Source organism: Heptranchias perlo, chromosome 17 (assembly GCF_035084215.1).
Source record: "Heptranchias perlo isolate sHepPer1 chromosome 17, sHepPer1.hap1, whole genome shotgun sequence".
Lineage (NCBI taxonomy): Eukaryota > Metazoa > Chordata > Chondrichthyes > Hexanchiformes > Hexanchidae > Heptranchias > Heptranchias perlo.
The window spans coordinates 30,344,599-30,363,094 of record NC_090341.1 but is presented as its reverse complement, the minus strand read 5'-3'; the positions used below and the strand labels follow the sequence as shown (position 1 = coordinate 30,363,094).

Genomic DNA, 18,496 nt, shown 5'->3' with positions numbered 1-18,496 from the left:
CAGCTTACACTTATATAGCAACTTTAATGTGGCAAAATGTCACACAGGGCAGATTGGTCACTGAGCAGCAGTTAGGAAAAGATTAGATCAGACCATCAAAGAAGTAGCTCCTTTTGAAGGTGTGGACAGATGTATCAAAGCAGATGGGTTTAGAGAGACAATTCCAGAGTTCTTGCTGGGTACATTTTCCACTTACACATTTCTAGCATAGAGCCTTGCCCCTGAAGAGATCATTTTGGGAAACCCCACACTTGAGCATATGGGCACTCCTTGATTTTTCATTCATTCATTTTAATGGGTAGAAAATCATGGGCTACTTATGCATAAGTTCCCAAAAAGCACTGTCTGTAGGTGAGGCTACAGATCCATAGGCACCAGACACCCTCTGATGCCATATCCAAGTGACCACTGCTGATTATTTATGTATGAGCTTTGACATTGAATGTCAGCAAGCTCTTCAACCATGAGGGGTATCCTGTCCTCACCTTGTGTCCACCAGACATGAACTTCCATGGAACCCTGGCTGATTTTCTCCTTCTTAATCCAGAGACTTTAATACTAATTGTAACCATGGCCCAACTGCCCCGATTGATATCATCTAGTTCAAGGCTGACCTGGGATTATACCTGGGAACTTACAGGTGCGTATCGTTCTACAACTCACTGGATAAACCCACTGAGTCATCAGGGCAGCCTTTAAAATGAATCCTTAGTTTATAAAATCTTACTTCAGGCCATATGAATTATTTGCTTATCATTTTGCACCTCTAATATAATTTATATTGTGAATATTTGAGATTTTGGGAGCCAGGAATGTGCAAGAGCTTTTAAAAATTGACACAATGTCCAAGGCGTTCCGTCTTATAAGAATGCGCAGATGTCACTGATTAATTTGGGAAGAACTACAGCTAAGGACTTTTGGAAGATGCCTCATTCCTCTTGTTAGAATATCAAGTATTGAAGCATAAAATGAAGACCTCCAGTGCACTGAATCCTGAGTCATAAATGTTCACTTTTATCCAAAGGTCTGTTGGCTCATGTAAATAAAAGGAAAGTCAAAAAGGGAAAGAAAACCAATTACATTAGGCACAGTTCTATACCAGATGTTCATCATGCCCAATATGGAGGTGCTGAAAGAAACTTCTTAGCTCAAATAATTTCATCCATGAGCCTAGAGACATTCTATAGTTGAGATTGCTCTACCAGTAGCCACAAGCAATATGGCAAGAAGGGAGACTATATTTGCAAGAATATAATGGTTCTGTTTGACTGGACAATTTCCCAGAAGAATTCGTAATATTAAAGAGTGTCTCCACAGAAGCGTTCTCTCTGAGCTGGATTAATTAGTTCAGCAATCAAATTACTCAGGTGTATTATAAGAATTATTGCTCTCATTTCTCCTTTTAAAATTAGAGGTATGACCGCTTCTTTCCATAGGTAAATTCACTGACCTTGTGCTCAACATGGATCTGTGCTAGAAGGTAATGAAAGTGAGAATCTGTGCTACCTTTGAGTGTGAGTGTTTTAGAAGTCTCTCGCACCCAAACTTATTTGAGTGTTGCTCCCTGCTGAGTGCGGGATTGGTGAACTTAGCCTCAGGTGGTGTGAGGAATGGTCCTGTATCAAATTACAGTTGGGCTGAATCGACTGCGTCATGTGTACTTATCTTTGTGTAATTAGATGGGGTGTGTAGTGGTGTGCTGTCAGTCTCGTCTAGCTGTGTATGAAGATCCACTAGCTACATGTTGATGACATCAGACGATAGATATTCCTGTCATGGTGCAGTAGACCAGGTTGCAGTGCCCACTGGGAATGCACATTTATTTCAACACTGACCTCACCGGATAGTGCACGGTCAGTTAATTTAAATAAAACTTCAGACCTCCCTGTAAGGATCGTGACTTGCACAGGGAGCTTCCCTAATGGGAGGGGTATTTCAACACCATTCATGGAGTGCACGTGTTGCCTATTTTCCTTCCTATGTGCAGCACTTCACACTTGTCTGCATTAATATCTACCATTGTTCTGCGCAGCTTTCATATTTTGTCCAACTCATTCTGTAATTTCGGAACTATCCTTCCTAGTTTGGTATCATCTGCAAATTTGACCATTTTGCATTGTGTTTCTGGATGCAGGTCGTTTATGTAAATTAGAAACAGTAGTGATCCCAATACCGAGCCCTAAGGCACCTCAATTCTTCCCCTTACTTCAATAACTTATCTAACGAGTACTCATTGTTTCCTAACTTTCAGCCAATTTTTTATCCATTCCAAGGTACCCTGAATCCCCACAGCTTTGAGTTTAACTGATAGCCTTTTGTGTGGAACTGATGGTTGGCAAATTTTTTATCTTATTCATTCATGGGTTGTGGGCGTCGCTGGCAAGGCCAGCATTTATTATCCATCCCTAATTGCCCTTGAGAAGGTGGTGGTGAGCTGCCTTCTTGAACCGCTGCAGTCCGTGTGGTGAAGGTTCTCCCACAGTGCTGTGAGGAAGGGAGTTCCAGGATTTTGACCCAGTTACGATGAAAGAACGGCGATATATTTCCAAGTCAGGACGGTGTGTAACTTGGAGTGGAACTTGCAGGTGGTGGTGATCCTATGCGCCTATGGTAGAAGTCACAGGTTTGGGAGATGCTGTCGAAGAAGCCTTGGCGAGTTGTTGCAGTTCTTGTAGATGGTACACACTGCAGCCACTGTGCGCCGGTGGTGGAGGGAGTGAATGTTTAAGGTAGATGGGGTACCAATCAAGCGGGCTGCTTTGTCCTGGATGGTGTCGAGCTTCTTGAGTGTTGTTGGAGCTGCACTCATCCAGGCAAGTGGAGAGTATTCCATCACACTCCTGACTTGTGCCTTGTAGATGGTGGAAAGGCTTTGAGGAGTCAGGAGGTGAGTCACTTGCCGCAGAATACCCAGCCTCTGACCTGCTCTTTATAGCCACAGTATTTATGTGGCTGGTCCAGTTTAGTTTCTGGTCAAAAAATGTGATGAAGAAAAATGAGGAAGAAAATAAAATCCAGGGTGATTGGGTTGAAGGCAGAACATAACAGCCTCCTGGGTGTGGATCCACCAAGTCACCCAAAATGATCACTCATGCCACCTGGAGGGAGGTGGCACTAGCACTGACAGCCAACTCCCTCAGTCCCAGCACTACAGAATAGTGCCTCAAAAGGTTGCACATCTTCAGCAAGGCAAGCAAGGGTACACACTTGCACACCTCTCTCTCCTATCTTGCTCACCCTGGGCACCAGCACATTCTTCATTCTCTGGTTCAGAGGGCACCAACTCAACATCTTACACAAAGCCTAGCAACTCCCCTCACAGCAATTACGTACATGCACAACTCTAAAACCCCTTCCTTCACTTTAACAGCCTCATCCTCCCATATTTCACCTTTCCCATGCCACATGGCACACACTCCTCAACTCCGAGCCTTACCGTCATTCACTCTATCTTCTTGCAAGACAGTTTGGCACAGGCGATGGGGGGGGAGGGGTTCCCCAACCTTTAGTACCTCACTCCCTTTGAGGAGAAGGCCATAGTGCTCTTGGGGAGGCACTCAGCTCTTGCCATGGAGGATGACAATGTCACAATATTTTGCCACCACCAGTTAAATGACTGAGCACCTACACTGTCGCCTTCGCATCCATGTGAAACACCATGCAACAGATATAACCTTCCACCTTGTTCTCAGTCTCTTTAATTAGGGATATGGTAGTGCAGTGGTTATATTACTGGACTAACAATCCAGAGAATGTGAGTTGAAATTCCATCATGGCAGTTTGAGAATTTTAATTCAATTTTTAAAAAGCTGGTATCAGTGAAAGAGACCATAAAGCTGTCGGATGGACATTAAAAACCCAACTGGTTCATTAATGTCCTTTAGGGAACGAAACCTGCCATCCTTACCCCCGGTCTGGTCTATATGTGACTCCAGACACCAATGTTGTTGACTCTTAACTGTCCTCTGAAGTGGCCTAGCAAGTTACTCAGTTGTATCAAAACGGCTAGAAAGGAATAAAAGAATAAAACCGGCTGGCTCACTTGGCTACGACCAAGTATCGAATCAGGACACGACAAAGGCACACCCAGCCCAGTCGACCCTGCAAAGTCCCCCTCATTAACATCTGGGGACTAGTGCCAAAGTTGGGAGAGTTGTCTCACAGACTAGTCAAGCAACAGCCTGACATAGTCACACTTACAGAATCATAACTATCAGCCAACATTCCAGTCTCCTCCCTCACCATCCCGGATATGTCTTGTCCCACCGGCAGGACAGACCCATCAGAGATGGGAGCATAGTTGTATACAGTCGGAGATGGGGGAATGGCCCTGGGAGTCCCCAATAGCTCCCCTTGACATTCAGTAGCATTACCATTGCCGAGTCCCCCACCATCAACATCCTCGGAGTCACCATTGATGTGAAACTGAATTGGAGCAGCCACAGAAATGCCGTGGCTACTACAGCAGGTCAGAGGCTGGGTATTCTGCGGCGAGTGGCTCACCTCCTGACTCCCCAAAGCCTCTCTAACACAAGACACAAATCAGGTCTATGATGGAATACTCTCCACTTGCCTGGAAGACTGCAGCTTCAAAAACAGTCAAGAAGCTCGACACTATCCAGGATAAAGCAGTCCGCTTGATCGGCATCCCATCCACTGGCTTAAACATCCACTCCTTCCACCATCTGCATACTGTGGCTGCAGTGTGTACTATCTACAGGATGCACTGCAGCAACTCGCCAAGGCTTCTTCCAAACCTGCAAACTCCACCACCTAGAAGGGCAGGGGCAGCAGGTGCATAGGAACACCACCACCTCCAAATTCCCCTCCAAGTCACACACCATCCTGACTTGTACATAAATTGCCATTCCTTCATTGTCGCTGGGTCAAAATCCTGGAACTCCCAACCTAACAGCACTGTGGGAGCACCTGCACCACACAGACTGCAGTAGTTCAAGAAGAAGGCTCACCACCCCAAGGGGTGGGCAATATATGCTGGCCTTGTCAGTGACACAAACATCCTTGGAATCAATATTTTTAAATCCCAAGGGTTTGATGTTCACTCATTCTTGACTTCTGCCCTCCTTTCCGGCAGATCCACCACAGTAATGGGTGGAACAGGAGGAGGAAGAAGATAATGAAGATGTAAGCCAGCCAGAAGTCGCAGCTGCATGATAGTGCCGTCTCCCAGTACAGCAGCACATGCCAGGCATCCAGCCATCCCCCTCATAGCACCACCCCATGGAATGTGGGAGGCGACACCAGGCTGCCCAGGAGCAAGCTGACATGAGATGTGGGCCACCTCAGCCCCGAGAGCCTTCTGTAGAACATGAGCAGCCAACTGCTTCTCATGACCCTGGCCTCAGATGGCACCTAAAAGAAGCAAGAGAATAGGTTTTAAAAAAAAAGCACGTGTAGGCACCCATAGAAAGCATCGTGTTAAGAAAGTGGTGGCTGATTGTGTGCACTTTGGAATTCGCTGTAATAAAATGGAATGTGCACTGACTTGGCACTTTGTTATTGATGGAGGTTAGACTTATACAGGAAAGGATGCACTTATGTGGTGCTGATATCTTCACTCAGGCAACAATGATTTGCACAGTCACGTAGGGGCAAAGAGAACTGATGTGTTGTCACGTTGTAGGATGAGTAGTGGTTTGAGGGACAGTTCCTTTATTTGAAAGAGGGGAAGAAGAAGGTAAGGCTGTGGGGGTCAAAGGCAGATTTTGTTCCACACAAGAGAAGACTTCAATGATGGGCAGAGCCTTAGCCAACTGCTAGGGTGTGGTTCTACCACTAAATATTTTATCCACTTGAAGATTTAGAGCACAGTCTCCACTTTTCTGAGAATAAGATTAAAAACAGCTTGATGGTAACTGAAGGAGAATCAGTATTCAGGTCATAAGCATTATATGGTGTAACCTCTGTTATGTGAACTGAGTCCTTCATCATCTGCTAGTACTTAGGTTTTCAAAGTGGGGGTCCCAGGGCCCCTGAGGTCATTAGTTTTCCATTTATCCATCATCAGATTTCTATATTTTTCTGTATTTATTGATTTACTGGTATGTTTTTTCTGTTGTTGAAAACTAACAACAGTTTCTGTAATGACAGTACTGCTTCCCCTTGGGGAGCTGGTACTCTTTTTCACAAGTTAGAACAGGGAGTCCTGGGAATGTGCCAATATTTGCAGAGGGCCCCAGATATGCATCAAAGGCTGAAAATGTCCTCAGAACTGCTCCCGCTCTCCCGCCATAACTTACCTGGAAGTATGACGGAAACCCGGTTCCCACAGCATTTCCAGAGAAGTTTCAGTAACGGAGCAGGAGCAGCTCCGAGGAAATTTCGAGCCACTATATGAGATTTTACTTCGAGGAGTCGTGAGAGGAGAGCGCCACACAGTTTCTGGGGAGTTCATTATCCTCCATATCATCACGATAGATCTCTTGGAAGAATGCAGTCCCTTCCCATTCCTTCTGAAGGAAGTTAAAAAAACCTTCCTCTCAGTGGGGAGCTAAGCCCGTGCACAGTAAGAGAGATCGGATTTGCACTGAGGCTTGTAATAAAAGTGGGATTAATTGAGAGCTCTGAGAAGGTATAGTGGAACAAGAAACTCTAAAAGTCACTTGGATAGAAATAATAATAAAGCAAAATAATGTTCCAGATAAGAGCTATAATAAGTATAATCAGGGATCTTTTCTGCACTTTTTTTATCAGGTGGAGAATAATAACAACAACTTGCATTTATTTAGCGCCTTATTGTTCGTGAATCAGATTAATATGTCAATAGAGTCATGTGCCTCATACTGATTCTAAAAATATACTAAGAAATATGAGACTGCTTATCGAATAAGCTGGAATTCTTCTATTACTTTTGATGAAGTATATAAATATATTTGTATTTTTGCAAGAATTCTCCACCAGCTGCACAGCTCTGCTCTTTCAATTGAGTTGTTTCATTCCTCTTTCCATCCAGTAGAGGGCAGTCTTGGTTTGCTCAGCAGTTGAGCAGGAGCAGACACAAATTCATTGGCTTAATCAAATTCACTGAATCATTTCTTTTATTTTTCATGCAAACAAGCATTTCCTGCCTCATACCAAAGTCATTTAGTTTCTGCCTCAGTGCATTGTACGTAAAGAATGACGTGTGAAATGCCAGTGCAATTAGTTTTGCTAAACAGGTCAACAATTTTCTGTCAATCTTTAATCAAGAGATCGATGATGCGTGTTATTAATTCCTATGATCTTTATCATGATAATCCAGAATTTTCAGATCCCGTTCCAGGGCTGTGCTACGCTCGTAGTTCTCAATTGTGATGAGCTTTGTTAGTTCAGTTATTGTTATAATTTTGTTAAATTATGCAGCTGATCTTTGTTGGGATACTGAAATGTCAAGTAATTAATTGTAAAACGGCACTCAATTCTGAGGTGCATTTATTTAGGTACATAATGCTCGAAGTTTCAACAAAGCTTCTGACTGTTGATTTTGATCTTGCCTTTCAAATATCCAGTATTGTAAAAGCATGATATAGGTGGAACAGCAAAAAGCCATCCTGATACTTTCCCTGCTCTTTAGATCCATGTTATTTAGAATGACATATAGGAGCCACATGCCTTGGTGCTAAACTGCCGTCTGTTTGGTACCCATTTGATTCAGGAATCTGCCCATTTTAGTTTTGAATGCTTCAAGCAAATACATGCTCCCTGTACTAAGTGGCACTAACAACTCTTAACCCTGAAGTTGTTACACCTCAGCCCCGAAAGTTCCATGTGGTGAGTTGTGCCAATGCACCCACGCATAGTGTGGAGAGCTGAATAGACCAGAATTTCATGGGCCAGCTCATTTGCATATACATTGGTAGATCTGTTGGTGCAAATCCTGTGTAAAATGAGAGTGGTGTGCTGGAGTGCTCGAAAATTAGAATGCGGGCTTTAAAAAAACGGTTCTGGCTAAAGGTTGCAGCAGCAGGCTGGGAGAGCTACAGATCAGCAGCAAAATGTTTGGATTACTCAGTTCGCTGTCAGGTAGCTGCACTGCACAGCTCGTGTGTTTGTGTCGCACTTTTCAAGAATGTCTATCACTGCAGCATCTAGCACTGACAGCTGAAAGAGGGACATGGCAAAGAGGATCAGAAGAAGAGCACACCATTTCTGTGAGAGGGACCTCCAAACCTCCATGAAGACATAGAGCATAGGAGAGACAGACTGCTTGGTCTCCTTGAGAGTAAACCTTAAAAAAAATGTGTCTTGTGCCATGCAGAAGGAGATGATACTGGCACTGAGTACCAACTCTCTCACCCCCAGAAGTGTGTATCAATACTACAAGAAGTTCAGCGATCTGACCAGAGCAGGCAAGATAACACACCAACCATTTTCTCTATTCTTCCCTGGGCACCAGCACAATCTTTACCCTTAAATTAAGAGCAGCGCAGCTAACCTTTCACACTGCACTCTGGTTAAGGGGGGCACTAACTCAGGATCTTACGGTATGGCCTATAAATTAGGCTGCGCAGCATCCATTTTTCAGGTGCCAATTGGCCTACTTAGCCCCCAATATGGCGGGTAGGAAGCATACGCACATTTCTAGCTGGAGGTGCACCGCCCGCCATATTGGTGAAAGAAAAAAATAGGCATCCAGGGCCCGCGCCTGAAGCAGGCGTTAGGCCCTTTGCATGTGCAAATGAGGGGACATATGCCTGTTTGAGGCCCCCACTTCAAGATTGGTTTGTCCTGAGGCAGCCGGTGCCAGCTCTGACTGCACTCAGTAAAACCAGACCTTGAGACAGCCGGCAACCTATAGGATAAGTTTTTCACATTTACTTACCTGAATGTGGAGCTGGGAGGAGCAGGAGTGCCACATCCTGAGGACAAATTTTAAAAAGGATGAGCTGGGTTTATTGGGTGAAGCACGAAGCATGAGCCATCAGGAATAGGTGGTGGAAACGGGGGATGAGCAAGAATCTGCTGACAGCAGGGACAGCTCAGATACATCCTCAGCTGCAGAGCTCAGGGATCCCACCTTGATGAGCCCTACGTTTAAAACAAGGATGCTGTCTGAAGCACTAACATTTTCTACAGTCATTACAGATTTTGCTAGGAACCGTGGAAGGTCTGTCGGTTAGTATGCAGCACAGTGGGACAATCTCTTGTCTCTGCTCACACTATTGAAGTCTTGGACTCCAATCTCCAACTGGCTCTCTCCAACATGCAGAGGGGTTGGATGAAGAGAGCCATTACACATGGCTTCACTCTTCTCATTCCTACCCTGCGTCCTACTCCTATACAAATCACTGGACAGCTGGAGGAGCAGGGCTGGTTAAGGCACTATTGAGGCTGTTGACTCTCAGGGTGACGTAACATCAAGCTTCTCCAGCCACCCTACTCAAATGACTTTAGATGTGACAGAAAATGAGCAGCCTCTGCAATATTGAAGATAGAGCGAGTCGTTGCAGGGCCATCTCATAACCCAGTACTAGGAGACAGAGATCTACCTCAATCCCAAGGGCCCCCCCCCACCCCCCACTGAGACCCAGCAGCTAACCTCTTGATGCTGCAGCTGGGGGAACACCTGGAAGAAACGCTACGTTAGGTTCTAGAGCACACAAATCATACTCTGTCATCAAGGGGAAGGACCCGCGTAAAAGGCACTAACCACCTGCTCTGCTGAATTAAATTTGGTTGAAATTTATTCATCTGTGTCCAGAGAGATTTTCAGGATAAAGTAATATAAGGTTTTGACAGATGAGGGGAATGGGATCCATGGTTGTCAAGTTAGTGCAGATGTCATTTTCAGAGAGATGTTTTTTATTCACTGCATAGTGCAAATTTAGAGAGGATCATTACTATATTGGGCAGGTTGTACTTGGGTGAAGGTCTCATCTATAAGAGCCTGATGTATGGCTGTAGCTACCTTCACAGTGTTCAGCAAGAACCTTTTCTGGTTCCTCGTCTTCAACTTGCTCACCTCTTGGCTGTGGTTGGATGTCTTCCTACTTCACCAGCTCCATGGTTATGTCTCTGGATGACAAAGCTGTGCAGCACACAGCATACAGCAATAACCTTGGAGAAATTGGCAGGACTGTATTGTAGCAACCTCCCCCCCTCACCCCACCAGATCTGTCCAGCTACCAGAAGTGCTACTTCAAGATATCTGCCATGTGTTCCGTGAAAATCCCCTGTAGAATAAATCTGCAGCACTCAGATTTCAGTTTCATGTTCTAGCATTGCAAAATCATGAGTATCCCCTTAAATGCTGACTTCCTGTAAGTCATACATGTGAGTTATACATGTGAGACTAACACAGTCCTCTCACTGAAAATAGGCAAGAACCGCATTACAATATTAAAATCATTGTTAATGATATGCAGATCATTAACAATAATTTTAATACTCTAATAAAGCTCTTCTCTATTTTTGGTGAGAGCATTGTGCACTTTCCCTCTCCCCCCTCGTGTGTGTGCACACGTCTCACACACAGTATGGGCAGAGACTTAGCAATCGGTTTCTTTGCCTATTTCCTGACCAACTCATGACCAGCCATTCCACGCCACCATCATCAACAGTGATTATTGGAAAGTATATCCTAATACTCCAAATGGGACCTCCTTAATGCTTCACTGTGTAACAGTAAACCCACTTTGGATTTTAACACTGTGAATCTCCTCATACACCCCAATATTCTATTTGCCTTGGCAATTGCTGCAGTACAATACGTTGACAATTTGAACACCCAGCTCTTTTTCCTGCTGCATATTAATGATATATCCTGCATTGTGTCATCATATTTTCTATTTTTAGTGCAGAAATGCTAAATAATAATTGTTGTTCATCTAACCCAGTTACCACGCAACTGACAATCTGTTTGAATGATATCTATCATCCTGCTTTCCTATACTGATTTGTATAATCTGAAAATTTAGATATTCTATTTGCAATGCTGTCAACAAGCTTATTATTGAAAAATATCCAGAGTCTAAATAACTACGTGTGTTAAAAACTTATTTTAAAGAATGTGTATGGCTTATAAACTAGAATACATGGGGCTCAATTTTAAAAGGTGGCAGGATGGCAGCGGGGGGGTGACTGGGCACACAGCAAACCCGACAAATAAAAACATACCTTTCCCCACGCGGTCGCGGGGTGACTGATCACAGGTTTCGTGCCCGGCAGCCGCCCTGATTGACAGGCTGGCTGCCGACAGGAGCTTCAACACCGAGGTGGAGGGGGAGGGGCACGGAGAAAGACAGAGCGAGAGAGACCTCATCCAACACTGCAACAGAGAGTAGGGGGGGGAGGCAAAGATCGGTGGGGGGGGACATCGGAGAGGGAGACATCGGAGGGGGGGAGACATCGGAGGGGGGGGAGACATCAGAGAGGGAGACATCGGGGGGGGGGAGACATCAGAGAGGGAGACATCGGGGGGGGAGACATCAGAGAGGGAGACATTGGGGGGGCGAGACATCAGAGAGGGAGACATCGGGGGGGACACATCGGAGAGGGAGACATTGGGGGGGAGATATCGGAGGGAGATATTGGGGGGGGACACATCGGAGAGGGAGACATCGGGGGGGAGATATCGGAGGGAGATATTGGGGGGGGCACATCGGAGAGGGAGACATTGGGGGGGAGACATCGGAGGGAGATATTGTGGGGGGACACATCGGAGAGGGAGACATCGGGGGGGGAGATATCGGAGTGGGGGAGACATCAAAGAGGCAGGCATCAGAGAGGGAGACACCGGAGAGGGAGACATCGGTGGGGGGGAGACATCAGAGAGACATCGGACATCGGAGCAGGGGGGTGCGGGTGACATCGTTTCAAAGGTAGGTTTATTTATTTTTTACTTTGTGAAACCAGGCGTGAATCGGAAGCCTCGGGAAAGCCACCCAGGTAAGTTGAAAATCTTTTTAACTACATAATACGTAAGAAATAAAGTACCTTAAGTACCTGATGTATATTTGCTTCTTTAAATATCGTCCCGCCAGCTTTAATTGCCAGCGGGACTTCCGGGCTCGGGAACGGCGCGCGCACCCAGATGCGTCTTTGTGAGACGTGTTGGAGCCGGGTTCGTTCCCCGCTCCTCATTTCCCTGATTTTTGTAGCCCCCAACGCACCCGCACTTCCATTTTAAAATTGAACCCATGGAATGTGAATGTTATCCAGATGAAATGAGCAGAATAGCTGATCAGGATACAATGCAGATGTGATTTTACTCCAGAAGTTGTTTGGGGCTCTACGCTTATCAACACTCCCATTTCTACAGAGATTTTCCTATTTGACCGAATTCAGCCTTCTTTGATATCAAATGACTGCAGTCTCACAAATAGGAGAGGGAAACAGGGCGGATTCAGTGGAACAGAATGAGCAAAAGGGGGAAAGTCTCAAGTTATTCTGAGCCTTATTTTCATCTCTGAGACACATGCTCATGTGGGGGTACCAAGGTATGGGTTTGAAAGTGCCTGACTCCCATCCAGGTGCATAAATTTGATGCTTTTTTATGACTGTCTCCAAACTATGGCAAATTAATATTCAATAACCATCCAAATGATGGTCATTTGTACAAGCAAAGGACTTGTGGAGCCATCTCCTGGTAAGTGGCAATTCCTACCATTGATCTATCTTTCTTATGTTGTGTTTTCTGTATAAATGCCAAATCCTGCAGTAGTCTCTTGCTGGGTGTGAATCACAAACAGATAGTGTCAGCAGGTCATGAATTTAACTTTTGATGTTCAATGTCTCCTCATCACATTTACACCACAAAAGTATTCACATTTGCAGTATATGAATCAAAACTATCTCAGCATTGATACTTGTTTTGGAGCAGGGATATACTGGACGTTCCTAATGATGTTATCAGACATACAGGGCCAATTTTAACTCCCTCCGCCCGATGTAAACAGCCCAAAAATGGTATCGGGTCACTTACTGCTCATCCCACTGCCGCTCAGGCTGCCGCCATCGTGGGTAAGGTCCTGAGATGGGTGGCCTGAGCACCTGCCTGTTTCAGGTGGGAGGCTACAGGTAATATGCAAATCAAGATCCAAATGAGGTACAAATAGGCTGAGTATGTGCTGCGCATGCTATGCAAATTTGTACCAGGCAACCAGTGCCTAACCAGTGGTCCTTAAAGGGACTGCTCAAGGCCACTCACAAATGGGCCAGGAAATGTTTAATTTTATTTGTTGGTGGGGCCAGGAGTGCTCCTTCTGACATCCCCTCCCACCCCCCACCCCCCCATCAAAAGCAGTTCCAGGCCACTGGCAGCCCATCCGACACCTCGTGGAAATCACCTCTCCTACCACCCAGCACCAACTGTCGACCAGCTCAGCGTGGGGGCCGGGTGATTTCCTGCCCTCCCAGAACCAGCGAGCTGCAAAGAGGGGGCTGGTTGGTACCTGTAGCTCACTGGTGGGATGTAACTGAGGCTTGAGCCTCAAAATGGCTGGAGCCTGACGACGGCAAGAATGGGCAGGTGGGTGGCGTGCTCCGCCCGGCACACCACCCCCCCCCCCCCCCCCCGAGGTCTCCACCGGTAGTTAAAATTAGCCCTAGAGACTCTGTGGCACAGTGCAGTGTTCTTGCTAGTATTAAGTGCTGTCGTGTTCACTGGGTCTCAGGACCACTTTCCTGATATTATGATCTCAAGCAGGTAGTTGCTCTTCATTTACTAATATGTAGAGATGCAGAAAGTACTTCCTATGAGTTTACTTGAGGTAGTTTCACTCTCACTACCAGGTTTTGAACTCCAAATTGGATATTTTCTACAGAAGAACAGAGGAATTATAAATCTAAAAAGAAAATACGACATTTTAATAAATTTCCCAAGAGGTTGTTACATTTCCAACTCTGTGATCCTTTATCTATCTTTATATCGATCTCTTTATCTCTCTCTGTCTGTAGATGTATCAATATAAAAATATTAAGTCTTTCACATTCAAAAATACAAACAAGACAAAAATAAAGGCAGTCAAATATTCTAATTTCTGACTTCACAGTATCCTGTTTACAGCAATTAGACTTTTGGGCCTTAAAGGGACAGGCATGGTTAAACACCGCTACGCCTCAGCAACAGAATAATACATTTTGCATTACACAGTATAACACTCCTGTCATTATAAAACAACCTATCATTTGACTTACCATGTACAATTCCAGGGAAGACCTGCTAGTTTTTTTTTAAGAATTAATCACAGGCTTACCAGTAAATATGTCTAACATTGGATTGTTAAATGTATACTCAAAATTTAAAATGAAACACATGCTAACCATTTCATAAATTTGCTTCATTTTATCTGCTTCTGAATTTACATTTCTGTGGCTTTGTTTCTAGATATCTGTGGACCATCGGTAAAAATGTTTGGAAAAGATGGAAAAAAAGATTCTTTGTTCTGGTGCAGGTAAATGAAAATGAATACTCCAAGTGTCTTTGAACTTCATTCTTTTTCAGGATTAAGAACATAAATTAGTGAAGCAAATTGCCAAAAAAAAGACTGCCAAATATACTTCAAAATGTATTTTTTTATTAATCCACAATCTCACTTTTAAGTACATTCATTCACTTGCTTGTGTTAAAAATGCCATCTGACCGACAGCTGTGACACGTCGTTGTTTCATTACGTAGCAAGTATATGAGAACTCAGCTGTGCTTGGCCAAAATCCAAGAATTGTCCATAAGGTGGGCTGCCAGAAACAGTATGAGGGCTTGGAAGTGTCTTTCTGTTGCTAAGAGAAGAAAGTGAGGAAATGGATGTAATAGGGATAACAGAAACATGGCTGCAAACAGGACAGGATTGGCAGTTAAATACTGCAGGCTATAATGTATTTAGGAATGATAAGGAAGGAAGACGGGAGTGGTGGGGTAACTGTTAATCAGAAATAATCAGAAATGGCAGTAGCAAGGAAGGATGTAACTAACAAAGAGATATAAACAGAATTCATATGGATGGAGATGTCAGTCACACTATTAAGGGTATGCTACAGACCACCAAATAGTGAAAAGGAAGTGGAAGGAGAAATATGAAAGCAAATATATGAAACAAGTAAAAAAACACAATCATAATCATGGGGGATTTCAACTACCCACATATAAACTGACAGGGAAAGGGGAGAAGGGGATGGAGCTTTCACAGTGTGTACAAAACTCTTTTGTGATCCAATATGTAAGAAGCCCAACAAGGGTGGAAGCCCTTGTAATGGGAAATGAACCAGAGCAGATAAGAGAAGGAAACATGGCAGAACATCTAGGGAGAAGTAATCATGATACAATAAGGTTTAAGATAATGATTGGGAGAGATATAGGTCGTACAAAGACCAAAGTAAAAGATTGGAAAAAAGCCATCGATGAGGGAATGAGGATGGAGCTAAGGAAGGTAAACTGGAGAAAAATATTGATAGACAAAGAGGTAGAACAAGGGCATTATTTAAAAAGAGATCAATAGAGTTTCAGAAAAATATATTGCACTAAAAATAAGAATACACTAGCCAAGAATGAGATGCCATGGATAAGTAAAATTGAAGCTAAATAAAAAAGCATACGTAAAGTACATAAACAATAAAGGAGAGAATGACTAAAGGGAATATGATGAGTTAGGAAAGAGGTTATAAAGACAATTAGCAAGGCAAAAAGGAAATATGAAATGAAAATATCAATGAATATAAAAAGAAATAGTAAAGTGTTCTATAGGCATATAAGTAACAAAATGAGATTTAAAATAGATATTGGGCCACTAAAGGATGAGCAAGATAAACTCACAGAAGATGATACTGAAATGGCAGGGATACTGAATAGATACTTTGCTTCAGTTTTCACCAAAGAGGCTAACAAAGAGAAAATGATAACAGTAGAAGTCCAGAGGGATATTACAACAGTTAAGGTAGAAATAAAGGCAATACTAGACAAACTCCCTAAACTTAAGGAGTACAAAACCCTGGGTCCAGATGGATTGCACCTGTGGATACTCAGAGAAACTAGGGAAGAGATAGTAGAGGCACTAGTATCCACATATAAAAGTTCAATAGAAAAATGAATGGTGTCAGAGGACTGGTGAACAGCAATTGTAATTCCTATTGTCAAAAAGGGAGGTACAACTAATCCAGGGAACTGTAGACCAGTTAGCTTAACATCAGTGGGAGGAAAGATACTAGAATCTCTGCTAAAAGATGAGATAACAAAACATCTAGAGTCAGAGAATATCAGAAAAATTGTCAGCAATGATTTCTAAATGGAAGGTCTTGTCTAACCAACCGTATTGAATTCTTTGAGGAAGTAACAGAAAGAGTAGACAAGGGCAATAGATGCGGTATACATGAACTTTCAGAAGACCTTCTATAAGGTGTCACATAAAAGGCTCATGATATAGGTCATATTTAATCTAACTTGATTTGAGTTCTTTGATGAAGTAACGGAAAGAGTTGATATGGGCAGTGGGGTTGATGTTGTGTATATGGACTTTCAAGAGGTGTTTGACAAAGTACCACATAATAGTCTTGTAAGCAAAATTAAAGTCCATGGGATTAAAGGGACAGTGGCAGTATGGATACGAAATTGGCTAAGGGACAGAAAGCAGAAAGTTTTTCAGACTGGAAGGAAGTAAACAGTGGTGTTCTCCAAGGGTCGGTATTAGAACCATTGCTCGTTTTGATATATATTAATGACCTGGAATTGGGTATACAGGGCATAATTTCAAAGTTTGCAGATGACACAAAACTCGGAAGTGTAGTAAACAATGTGGGGGATAATAACAGACTTCAGGTAGGACATAGACAGACTGGTGAAATGGGCAGATACATGGCAGATGAAATTTAACGCAGAGAAGTGTGAAGTGATACATTTTGCAAAGAAGAATGAAGAGCGACAATATAAACTAAATGGTACAGTTTTAAAGGGAGTGCAGGAGCAGAGAGACCTGGGGGTGTATGTACAAAAATCTTTGAAGATGGCAGGACAAGTTGTGAAGGCTGTTAAAAAAGCATATGGGATCCTCGGCTTCATTAATAGAGGCAGAGAGTACAAAAGCAAGGAAGTTATGCTAAACCTTTATAAAGCACTGGTTAGGCCTCAGCTGGAGTGCTTCTGGGCACTTTAGGAAGGATGTCAAGGCCTTAGAGAGGGTGCAGTAGAGATTTACTAGAATGGTACCAGGGATGAGGGACTTCAGTTATGTGAAGAGACTGGAGAAGCTGGGGTGGTTCTCCTTAGAGCAGAGAAGGTTAAGAGGAGATTTGATAGAGGTGTTCAAAATCATGACGGTTATGACAGAGTAAATAAGGAGTGGCAGAAGGGTTGGTAACCAGACAACACCGATTTAAGGTGATTGGCAAAAGAACCAGAGGTGATATGATGACATTTTTTTACACAGCGAGTTGTTGTGATCTGGAATGCACTGCCTGAAAGTGTGATGGAAGCAGATTCAATAGTAACTTTCAAAAGGGAATTGGATAAATACTTGAAGGGAAAAAATTTACAGGGCTATGTGGAAAGAGCAGGGTAGTGGGTCTAATTGGATAGCTCTTTCAAAGAGCCGGCGCAGGCATGATGGGCCAAATGGCCTCCTTCTGTGGTGTATCATTCTATGACTATGATTCTAGGAGGAATAAGGAGAATGCTCATTCCTTGGAAGGTAAGAAATTAAATGGGGTAGAAAAGCAAAGAGATGTGGGAATACAGATACATAAATCGCTAAAAGTAGCAACACAAGTTGATAAGGTCAGAAAGAGTGTAAACAAAGCACTGGGGTGCATTTCAAGAGGAACAGAATACAAAAGCAGGGAGGTAATGTTAAATTTATATTGAACCCTAGTCAGACCATGCTTGGAGTACTGTGTAGTTCTAGGCTCCATTCTACAAAAAGGATATTGAAGCACTGGAGAAAGTGTAGAAAATATTTTTTTAAAAAGAAAGACTTGCATTTATATACAGCCTTTCACGACCTCAGGATGTCCCAAAGCACTTTACAGCCAATTAAGTACTTTTTGAAATGTGGTCACTGTTGTAATGTAGGAAACATTTGCAAGGGCATTACCACAATTGAAAGGATGCAACTGTCAGAGAAGATTGAGTAGGCTAAGTCTCTTTTCTCTGTAGAAGAGAAGACTAAGAAGAGACCTGATAGAGGTCTTTAAATTTATGAATGGGGATATGGAGAAACAGTTTCCACTTATTGTCGATTGCAGAAGAGGGAGTCATAAATATAAGATAGCCACTAACAGATCAAATAAACAAATTAAGGAGCAATTTCTTTACACAGAGAGGGGTGAGAATGTGGAACTTGCTGCCACATGGAGTGGTTGAAGCTGATAGCATTGATGAGAGGCTTGATGCTTACATGAGGGAGAAGGGAATAGAGGGATACGCAGATAGGGTGGGAACAGGTAATTAGAGCGAGCCTTGTATGGACTATAGACACCAGCATAGACCAGTTGAACCTAATGGCCAGTTTCTGTGCTGTAGATTCTATTTAAGACATACACTTGAGAACCCTGCAGAAAGCACATCACATAC

At 43.5% G+C, this 18,496-nt stretch overlaps 1 protein-coding gene across 4 annotated transcripts in view; it reads left to right on the top strand.

The window, feature by feature from the left end:
• Positions 1-18,496, top strand: part of cadpsa (Ca2+-dependent activator protein for secretion a) — a 416,704-nt gene that overhangs the window by 254,438 nt on the left and 143,770 nt on the right. For all 4 annotated transcript variants that reach the window (XM_067998838.1, XM_067998836.1, XM_067998835.1 and 1 more), the window contains exon 9: positions 14,327-14,393. In XM_067998838.1, the coding sequence (XP_067854939.1) occupies positions 14,327-14,393 (67 nt within the window). The remainder of the gene's footprint in view (positions 1-14,326; positions 14,394-18,496) is intronic.